The sequence below is a fragment of the Glandiceps talaboti genome, chromosome 14 (assembly GCF_964340395.1).
Source record: "Glandiceps talaboti chromosome 14, keGlaTala1.1, whole genome shotgun sequence".
Classification (NCBI taxonomy): domain Eukaryota; kingdom Metazoa; phylum Hemichordata; class Enteropneusta; family Spengelidae; genus Glandiceps; species Glandiceps talaboti.
This window is the reverse complement of record NC_135562.1, coordinates 17,997,029-18,008,653: the sequence shown is the minus strand read 5'-3', so window position 1 is coordinate 18,008,653 and position 11,625 is coordinate 17,997,029. Positions and strand designations below refer to the sequence as shown.

Genomic DNA, 11,625 nt, shown 5'->3' with positions numbered 1-11,625 from the left:
ATGTATGTATGTATGTATGTATGTATGGATGGATGTGTATGTATGTATGTATGTATGTATGTATGTATGTATGTATGTATGTATGTATGGATGGATGTGTATGTATGTATGTATGTATGTATGTATGCATGTATGCATGCATGCATGCATGTATGCATGTATGTATGTATGTATGTATGTATGTATGTATGTATGTATGTATGTATGTATGCATGCATGCATGCATGCATGCATGTATGTATGTATGTATGTATGTATGCATGTATGTATGTATGTATGTATGTATGTATGCATGTATGTATGTATGTATGTATGTATGTATGTATGACAAATCATATATGTATGACAAATCATAAAGCATATGGATGAATCCTGATCGCTAGCTAAGTGTACGGACGATGGTGTTACAAATTTCCATTCGTTGGCATGTATGTGTGTATATATGTATGTGTGTGTGTATTTCTGTGTATTTCTGTGTGTGTGTGTATGTATGTATGTATGTATGTATGTGTGTGTGTATGTATGTATTTATGTATGTATGTATGTATGTATGTATGTATGTATGTATGTATGTATGCATCCATGTAGTGTTTGTGTGCGCGCGCGTGTCTTTTATTTATTTATTTACATATTTATTTATTTATTTATTTTGCGAGTTGCAGTTTCAAAATGTTTCAAGTAAGGCAACTCAAACACCCACTAAAGTTATGTAAACCACTAGCAGGGAAATGGAAGCCATCCATCGTCTATGCACAAGTATTCAACAGGTATCTCTGTATTTCAACACAGAGACATGGTAAGTGAAGTAAGCCTTCTGATATTGTTTTTCAAAATTATGCTTACAATCTAGAGTAATGTCACTAATAAGCAAAGCTAGCCAAGGGGACGACGAGAGTTATTAAATGTCATTGAAACATCAAATTTATTTGAATTGTTTCGAACAAAACATTGGCTGTACCCACGTGTAGCTAATTGGCATGCAATTAATCCAATGAACTGTGTATTCAAAGTGTATTTTCATTTCAAGGTAAAGAGAGCCTTTGGAACGAATTTCACTGAAAATGAAAGGACTTAAAAATCTCTCCAAACTTGTGCGATGTGGAAGTCTGCTTCTGGCTCTTTGAATAACTAAAGAAAGAAATTTTTGAATCCATATTCTTGTTGTCAAGAAAATCAACAATCTTGTATTTTCCCATAGATTTAACACAGTGATCGGCAGCCATCTTGGATTCTAAAAAGGTTAAATTTTGATAACATTTTGACCTATATTTCAAAAATGTGTACGGTCACACCAAATTTAGTTTTCTTTGTTTGAACTGAAAATAGTTTCCTTAAACAAAGTAACTGTAAAAGCAATTTATTTCCGAGGCACATTTCAAACCAATAAATATCTTTGGGCAATTTATCTTTTATGATTCAAATTCCAGTAACAAATTAACAACAAACACTGTACAAGCCTTATAGATCTCTATACACAAAGTAATTCAAGAGGTCAAAGGTTACATACAGTTTGGGGTTGGTCGAATAATGAAAACAGAATAAAATAGGGTCACCCAGTCCCTAATAAAAAGTATTTATGAAATATAAAAAGTGACGCAGAAATACTAAGACATAACTCGAGATCTGTCTTGACAAAAATTGAAATATCAATTGATATTTCATTATTTTTACCTTCCGTAAGGAAGGCTATATGTTGGGGATAAAAAGTCTGTGTGTGTGTGTGTGCGCGCGCGCGCGTGCGTGGTGCGTGCGTGCGTGCGTGTGTGTGAGAGCCTGTATCTCCATTTTTTCAAAAACGAAATGAAATTAGGTACACGTGTTCTGTAAGGTAATGGCAAGAACTGACAAGGGTTTGGTAAATATTCCAAATATTATAAATATTAATGAGCAATTTATGTAAGTAATAGTTTTCGGTAATTAGTGTATATCTTAAGAATGCACGTTTCAAATTCAATTTTGTACATACATTCGCGATACCAAAGCGCATCTGTCCTAAAAGAACATTGATGAGCTCGAGCTTTCAGTTTCAATAACTTATTTGCATAATTTCGGTAATTTGATCTTTAGACCATAAAAAAGAAAATAATTGTTTCTGGTCAGGATGTGTTGTCTAAAATGGGGCTGCGATGCGATTTTTTTTTAAAAACTCTCAACAAACGTTACTCAATCTACTATTCATGGCAGTTACTGTTCTTTTTATTTCATACTTTACAATAAGTGTGTATGTTGGGCAGATGGTATTTGCTTGGTCATGATTAGTTCTGCAGTTGTCTTCACTTCACTGACGTAGCAATTAATGTAGGGAGAGTTATTTTGTCTTTTCCCTTTGATCTGCAAATTGCATTGGGTGGACAAACACGAAAAAAATGAGGGTATTAAAGTGATGCCCGATGACCAGAAACACTTCTTTTTTGGGGCGTTAATAAGGTTGAAAGATCTTTTTATTGCGCGTCTTCACTGCGCAGGTAAAAGAGCGTTCTAATAGGTAAATAAAGTATACAATTTTGCAAGTTACTTGAATAATAACACTCGGGCAATATCACAACTTAGTGCCTGCACAAGGGTTGGCACTCTTTACCAAAATTTGATCATCAGTCCGAGGGCAGGCACTAATTGTGATATTGCCCTAGCGCATGTGTTATTAATTTTATTGTACTATGCACTCTTTGGTCTAGTCATTCACATTTCATCATCATTCGTCATCGATCGAAGAAAACGTTCACTTTGATGATGCATTTCAAAATTGTACTTGCATATAAGCATCTAATATGGACATGGCCTGCATTATTTGTAGGAGATTGAGTGTCCCCACAGCTAATCTGTAATTATATTTATTCAAATTTCTGCAAGAAATACAACACTGGAACAACTTTTTCGACAACTAACTTTTACTTGGACTTCAAAAATCGTGTAATATTCAGATTTGATATAGATAATACAGTGAATCCATCAAAAGAATGAACACTCGACAAATTTTAATTATGCTCAAATGATACCAATAAGCAATCCTAACATTTCTTCTGTATGCATTGGTAAATATATGTCTGTATGTGTGTCTCTTTAAATTTGAATAATTTGATTTCAAAAGCCCCTACAAGTGTTCCACTACATACTTAGATTGATGTCGCAAAGTCCTTTCAGATTTCTTATAGTTCGGCCGGCACACTTTTTTGCCGAATTGAGAGGTATATCATGTACTATAGCCAGGATGTTTGCATTCCAGCAATTATTATGTGTAGGAACAAAAAACGCAAGACTACCTTTACGGAAGGCATTCAGTTTAAATCTGGTTGGAATATCCTTCTTTTTCCTTACCAACTAGACATTGTGCAAATGTCAACTTAAACACTGCGTGCGACATAAATTTTGAAGAAAAAAAAACGTCTTCATATGATATTTAAGTCACATCTTCAATGATTGGCTTTGAAAAATTACGTATCCTTCTCTTCTTCCTACCACGTAGGTATTGTTAAAAGCAAGTTTCCTGATTTGCAAATACCACCTGATGTATCCCTACCACAGTTCATGATGTCCAAGTTCGATGAATATGGAGATAACGTTGCTATGGTAAGTCTAGATATAAGATTTACAAAATGATATTCATAATAGGTTTTAGTGTAATCATTTATATGAATAAATCTATACATTTGTATATTTTGTATTTTCGATAAATATTACTTTGGTACAAGTGAGTCTTCATCAGTAATTACATGGGGCGAGGGCCGGGGAAAATCAAGCCCGGTATGTGGCATAAAATGTGACCCTTCCGTAGTCCGTGTTGAGAAGAGTGACCCTTCCTCAATTTCTCTTCTCTAAAATATGCCCCCCCCCCCCGTTCAAATATTTGAATAAAAACATTTTTAACCACCTTCCAGTGGCGTAATTGTTAGAGTTCAGGAGGTCCTGGTTTCGAATACCATTTGAGACAGGGATTTTTCTGTCGTAAGTTCCCACCATATTGATAGTTTCTAAAGGCATTTGTTGTTTGTGCACTATTACCACCACAATGAGTTTGTGTTTGTACAATCTGATTAAAATCCGATGTAGATGTCGGCTAATCGTTCATTGCTATTTTACCTTCGTTATTTTGCCGGAATTGACCTTCATGGTACATGTTTACGTTTTTATCATGATCGCCTCCTCTACATCGGACTTTAATCAGATTGGTGTTTGTACAATGTATGTGTTTAGATCGAATTGGCCGAGCTGAAGGTCAGAACTCCCAAAGGGCTAGATGAGTGCACACATGACATCCTGAGGACCGGGATCAACATCTCCACTCCACCACATTATCCCCAACATCTTGCCCCGCTGTTCCCTCTCCTCACACCACAACTAACATTTAATTGAATATGAACGTCCTTATTTAGGTTCCAGTATTCTCCCCTGGCTGGACCGCAAAAATATAGCTAATTTTCATCACGATTTGCATATAAACAACAGTAATTTATATAATATGTGCAGTTTGAAGCACACGCCTACTCTATTTCTCGTTATGTACAGTTATCATTGCACTGCACTGCACTGCACTGCACCGAATTGTATTATATTGTACTTGTATTGCATTATATTGAAAATGCATTGTATTGTATATTGTATTGTATTGTATTGTATTGTATTGTATTGTATTGTATTGTATTGCGTTGTCTTGTCTTGTCTTGTCTTGTCTTGTCTTGTCTTGCGTTGCGTTGCGTTGCGTTGCGTTGTGTTGTGTTGTGTTGCGTTGTGTTGTGTTGAGTTGCACTGTACTCCATCAATCATAGTTTTGGTAGATACCTCTACAAATGTTGATTATTAATCGTCCGATACAAAAACGCTATGTGAACATATATGTTATCTCTTAGGTTGATACAGTTTCTAATCATAGCTACACCTACAGACAGTTAAAAGATTTAGTCCGTAGGTGTGGCAGTGGTTTGGTCAAATCTGGTTTTAAACAAGGAGATGTCTGTGCATTTTACCAACCCAACTCACCTGATTTTTTCATAACATCATATTCCGTGGCTTCAATTGGTGGCGTCCTTGGTCCTGTAAATCCAACCTTTACAGTTGGTAAGTATATCAAATATTGAATATTTCCGATAGCTTTTTTTATTTGTCTTCGCCGGTTGAATTTGAGTACAATTTCTCAACACAAGTTCAGGAAAACAATCATAGTATACTTAGCCGCAAATTCTTGTTTCAGTCTCTGGATTTACAGTCTTTTTCAAGCTACAGGTTATAGGCTTTCTTTAATACAACTTAAAGGGGACTGCCACTCCAGGTATTATTGTACATTGGGTTGCTGAATCAAGTCATGTGGGGAAATTATGTAAATGTACTAGGCAACACAAGGCAAGGCAGCTCATGAATATTCAAAGTGGATTTGTTCCCTACTCCATGAATATGCAGTGTTCATGCATTCCATATTTATGAGGCTAGCCCCATGAGGCAACTCGCGACCGCTAATAATAATGTAATAAGGGCTGTCACAAAACAATAGACGGCCAAAATACAACTATGTATAGGTATTTGTAATGTAAATTTTATTTTATTGCAATACTGTTGATTTCAGCGTAGTCAGTTACGCTAAAATGTCGTTGGTGTTTTTTTCTAATCCCTCTCAGATGAGTTATCCTACCAACTTGATAACACCGATGCTCGATGGATCATAACAGTGCCCTCTAGTGTTGATAAGGCTAAAGAAGCAGCCAAACGAGTGGGGAACATAAAGGTGGGTTTATGTATTACTACCAAGCCAGAATGACTATAGATTGTCATTTAGGCAGCACTATGTTCTCAACACAACATTTTTTCAAATGACATTTTTTTTAAATATATATATGTGAACGCTGAGAGCCTGTAAGCATGTACATTAATGCATTTTATCTCACTGTGAACTCCTTGTCAAATAAAACAAGGAAGATTCAAACGAAATTTTAAACTGCTTATTTGCATTTCATCTACGTACTCTCTACTAGTGCCTGTATTGTATGTGTGTAAATCGTAAGAAAACGTTGTGTGAAATGCAACCGATTGCTAGTTTGAAATACATCACCTCTGTACCTGTACGGAAGCATGTGCACTAGTAATAAACGAACATGTTCTTACATTCTGAGGCAGAAAACGCAATTGTCTGCCACTTGGTTAACTCTAGCTAGTCATGCCACTTCTCAGGGGACGGGTTTTGTCGTGAATGTACCATTTTTATCTTCACTTCATTTCATTACTTTGATATACCACATTACAATATGAACTATAAGTGTGTACTTGTTATACACATAGGGTATATATGTGGTTGGTGATGAGCATGTTGATGGATGTATACCATTCAGTACATTTATGAAAGATGATGGTTCTGCATTTCCTACTGATATTGAAATCAATCCTAAGGAAGACGTGGTCATCTTACCATACTCTAGTGGTACTACTGGACTTCCTAAAGGAGTTATGCTAACCCACCATAATATAATATCAAACATAGAGCAAATGAAGTGAGTATAACCCGTTAACTGCAATGGAAGACACCACTGGTACGGAGGGTAGGGGTGCTAAACGAATGACTCTGGTCAGTCTGTCAGTGTATCCATGCGTCTGTGTGTATTTATGCATCCATGTGACCTAGTACAGTTCTATCGCTGAAATGACAAGCACAACTCAATTGCAAGCGAACCTTGCACAAATATCAGACACTGTAGGAGACAGAGGTACACAACGTTACTTTTCGTTGCTTCTCCAGTATAGCCGTACAATGGTCGTATTATCGTCATGGTAAATGCTAATAATAAACGGTACCCGGGAAATACATAGGGCTTCCTTCGACTTAGCCATATTATCAGAGTTGTGTGTGCCATGGGAAGAAAGTGTTTTTTTTAAACACATCATGTGGATTATAATGGCCCATGTCTTGCAAATTTCTGAAAATGACATTCCCTGTTTTACTCTTCCTTCAACAGGCAACATGAAAGTTTGATAATGGAAAGTGGCAATAACGTACAGTTGGCGGTGAATCCTTTATTTCATATGGGTGGATTTATACTCAGTCTGACACGTCCACTGTACCAAGGGTATAAAGTGATAACACTGCCTATGTTTATACCAGAATCAGAAGTTGTGCTAAGGAGTATTGAAGAACATAAGGTATTCTATTCATTTACGTGTTTATACATGTTTTTACTCTGCAAAATAAGTTGTAGTTGTGCATACTTGCGTGGGCAGCACTACTAGTAAGGGTATATGGCTTTATTTGTCTCCACATGTCTATTAATTATGCATAAGAAAGGTTCCACTCCTCACAAACACTCATTTACCAACACCGAACTTCAATTTAGCCGTAGACAGTTGCGGAAGCCCTCCACTGTCTAAAAATCAGTACAACTTATCCAAATACGTTTAGGGACTGAAAGAGAAAGGCCATCATTACAGCATGCTCTATAAAAGTAAAAACTCTATACAAGTAAACCTCCACAAGGAACAGTTTAGTCCGACAAACTTGTTATGCAATATATACGTGTACAAACATTTACGCATATACATGTACATATCGACCTTGACAATCACAATTTTATCAGTCGCCTGATGATCGCCGAGGAAGCGTAAAACTCCGAGTAACGACTTATAACATCCTTACTCTTTGAATAATGAACTGTTCAAATCTTAAAGATTCCCTTCTGATGTTATAACGTCCCGGAACGAATTATTGTAGGTGTTAATTCATTGAACAAACGATTCCAGGATGTTTCAAATTATTTCTCTTTGGTCGATTAATTGTTATACCTGAATAATCGAATACCGAATTAAATAAACTTTTCAAAAACCTGATATTCTTGTCGCCCAGGTAACCACTATTTCGATGACTCCTCCATACGTACAGCATCTAGTTAAGGATCCTAACGTTGACAAGTATGATTTGTCTTCACTGAAGCATATTACGGTTGGTGGAGCTCCGTGTGGATCAAAGACAATAGAGAGTGCTAGGAGAAGACTATCCTTCCATAACCAAGATTTCGTTATACAACAAGGTTGGTGCAATGTGACAAATATGACCTTTGTAGGTGTATGTTATGTAATTATAGTTTGACTAGATCAAAGTTACAGGTGTAATGTTGAACGTCACTTCAAACTACATGAAGAATTGAAAGTATGTTTTGCTTATCTTGTATTTGAGTGTACAAACAAGTATCCCCTCGTCCACCTCTGGTAGAAAGGGGATTAACCCTTGGTTGCTGTATGTATTTGCGATTTCTGCATAGCCCACATTCATGTTTTGTTGAATCTCTCCCAACCTTGCCATATAAAATCTGACTTCATAATTCCACAAATGACAAGATTATACCATAGGGTAAAGGACGAATACTCCATTTTGTTCTCGCGATTTTCCGGATTTCTAATATTATGGACTTTCCGACTAAGGGAAGTACGCTGTGTACTTCCATTAGTCGGATCAGTAGATGTTTACATTCACTGCGCAATGGGTTAATTGGGCAATTAGCCCATAAGTTTGTTCTTGGATTAGCAATCTACTAATTAATGCAAAGCTGGTAAACTCTGACAAGGCAGTTATAACAGGTAGGAAATAGGAAAAAAACAGTGAGAGGAAACAATATTTAAAACTTTAATTGAAATATAGAGAAAATAATATTATAAATCAGGAAAATCGCGAGAACAAATTTGATTATTTATCCTGTTCCCTGTGAGTATACTATCAATGAACATTCTACCAACATTCAGTTGTAAATACTACTACTATTTCAAAATGTTGTTTACTTACTTCATTTTCCTTGTCTGACAACTTGAAGATTATGGACTTTCTGAAACAACATGTACACTCACTTTGACTTCACTTCTCGATGAATGTCCACTGGGTTCATGTGGATTATTGTTACCCGATACAGAAGCAAAGGTACCCTTAACTCTATTCGCATTTGTACATCAATTTTACTTCACAGTAAAGGAAACAACAAATGAATGAATAAATGAATGAATGAATGAATGAATGAATGAATGAATCAGTGGATGAGTGTATGTATGTATGTATGTATGTATGTATGTATGTATGTATGTATGTATGTATGTATGTATGTATGTGTAATAAAGCATCACAGATAGAAAGTGCAAAAGTAACAAAACAATCCTTATCAACTAGTATAATCTTTGACGTGTCGAATAACGATTTCAACAAAACGCACAAGCAGATAAAAATGTGCTATCGGCTCAACGATGCACAGGTACACATATATTTCGTCGGCTTATTTACGGCTGCGCGCGCAGCCCCAGATCGTACTCCTTTTAGCTTCACGTTTAATCACCTCTGTGCATACATTTACTAGGTCATTGACCTTGAGACAGGAGAAATATTGGGTGCTGGTGAAGATGGTGAGCTATGCTTCCGAGGACCTCAGATCATGAAAGGTTATCTGAAAAATGAGAAAGCTACAAATGAGACATTAGTTGATGGCTGGCTACACACAGGTGACAAAGTGGCATATATTTATAATATGTCTTGGTATTCTCCTTTAAACAGAGCTTACAACGTTTTGTTTCATTTGTATAAGCTCACTTGTTTAACTGAGAAACTGTTTAAATGAGAAACTATGTATAATCAATGGTGAAAAGAGTTTGCTACTGAACAAAAAATCCGAGCTGGTCTTGAAATGTCGCCATGAAGGCAAATACTTGCTCGCCAACTATAGAAGTAAACCCCCGTATAGTTTAGTCCGACTATCTTGTTACGCAATATATACATACAAAAATTAAATGTATGTATTGACCTTGACAATCCCAATTTAGTCGTCTGATGATCGCTCGAAGCGTGAAACTCTAAGTAACGGCTCATTACATCCGTATTCTTTTGAATTATGTCTATAATGCTCTGCTACTAATATTTGCATCGAGCAATGTTCTCTCCAGCGAGACACTTGCAGTCATATGAATAAATAGGATGTGCATATTTTCATATTTTGAAAGTGAGTTCATGTATAAGCGGTACAATGTTTGTATTATCTGAGCACAAGCATGTACAAAGCCCTATTGTAAACTGTGGACAACTACACATTTCAAATCTGGCTCAGCATGGCAGATAAACTATCAAAACGTCCGGTCATCATTTTCATTTCAATATTCAATATTTGTATTCTTTTTAGGTAATTGTCATTCAAATATTTATTTAGGGAATTGCCATCCAAGTACTGTCGCCACCAGAATACTTAACAATAATGAATAATAACTTTTAAATTGCAGGAGATATTGGTCATTATGATGAAACTGGACATATCTTTGTTGTTGACCGGCGGAAGGAACTTATCAAGTACAGGACTTTGCAGGTTGGCATTTCTGAATTAGCACATGTACTAATACACTTGCCTTGTTTATTGTTAATCGTATACATGTACACTGCACATACATAATTATGTCTGTGTACATTTTAGCACAACTACATTGAGAGGTTAAATAGTTCTATAAGGTCTGATTGTGTGTCTGTCCATCTGTTGTGTGTGTGTGTGTGTGTGTGTGTGTGTGTGTGTGTGTGCGCGCGCGCGCGGACATGCACACACAACAAAGTGAAAAACCAATCGCCTATTACCATGATATTTAGGGCGAATGTTACTGTCTGTCTGTCTGTCTGTCTGTCTGTCTGCCTGCCTGCCTGCCTGCCTGCCTGCCCCCCTCCATCTCTCTACGTGTACTTCAATTATGTTGACAGGTAGCCCCTGCAGAGTTAGAAGATTTGATACTAACCAACCCAGATATTCAAGATGTGGCTGTGATTGGTCTTCCTGATGAAGAGGCAGGAGAACTTCCCAAGGCATTTGTTGTCCCTAAATCTGACAATTTGACACCAGAAGACGTTATCAAGTTTGTTGAAGGTAAGGCAGCATTTCATTTCAACCTAAAAGCTTTGACTGGAAGGAGTCATACTTCCAGGCAGAGAATCCGAGTACAAGAAATAAACTATTCGAACGCGTTATACTATTTTTATTCCCGAAATTACAAAAAGTTGCAAATCTTTGTTTTATAGTCTGTCGTGTGTATTATGCTCAGGTATGCAATTAAGCATGCAGAATATGGCTTTTAAACTACAATTGCGCCATTTACAATTGTAATTTAGCTATGTTTCGTTTCTACTTTCAGAAAGAGTTGCCCCATATAAAACACTCAGGGGTGGTGTTGAGTTCACAGACCAAATCCCCAAATCTGGTTCTGGCAAGATTTTGAGAAAGGCTCTGAAAGCTAAACAATGGGAAAGACTAAACCAAAAGTGATGATCACATTGAAGATTTACTGGAATGTGTAGAGTTATTTCTGAAGAACTTTCAATATATCCATGACCATGGCTTTTAAAATATTTTCTTAAATAAATATTTTAAAATGAAATCAAACGGAACAGTGCTTCTAACAAATGAATAACATGAATATATTTCCTAGAATAGGGATATACAAAAGGCTTAAAAAATTAAATCCATCCTATCTAGCTAGCATCATACATTCACACACACACACACACACACACACACACACACACATACATACATACATACATACATACATACATACATACACATATACATACATACATACATACATACATACATACATACATACATACATACATACACACACATACATACATACATACATACATACATA

General features: G+C 36.3%; 1 protein-coding gene across 1 annotated transcript; it reads left to right on the top strand.

Moving 5' to 3' along the window:
• Window positions 1–669: 669 nt before the first annotated feature.
• On the top strand, window positions 670–11,240 carry LOC144445370 (uncharacterized). The gene is made up of 12 exons (XM_078134909.1): window positions 670–796; window positions 3,437–3,567; window positions 4,845–5,052; window positions 5,607–5,713; window positions 6,265–6,473; window positions 6,936–7,119; window positions 7,817–8,000; window positions 8,778–8,881; window positions 9,309–9,450; window positions 10,219–10,301; window positions 10,682–10,844; window positions 11,110–11,240. Exons 1-12 carry the CDS (start codon window positions 670–672, stop codon window positions 11,238–11,240), a joined length of 1,773 nt encoding a protein of 590 aa, XP_077991035.1.
• Window positions 11,241–11,625: the final 385 nt, after the last annotated feature.

Bases quoted from the DNA above. Each gene is read 5' to 3' on its own strand.
- LOC144445370 (XM_078134909.1), top strand. From the start codon at position 670: ATGTTTCAAGTAAGGCAACTCAAACACCCACTAAAGTTATGTAAACCA. The intron at 3,568-4,844 runs GTAAGTCTAGAT...GTTATCTCTTAG, and splicing joins ATGGAGATAACGTTGCTATG to GTTGATACAGTTTCTAATCA. The intron at 5,714-6,264 runs GTGGGTTTATGT...TTATACACATAG, and splicing joins AACGAGTGGGGAACATAAAG to GGTATATATGTGGTTGGTGA.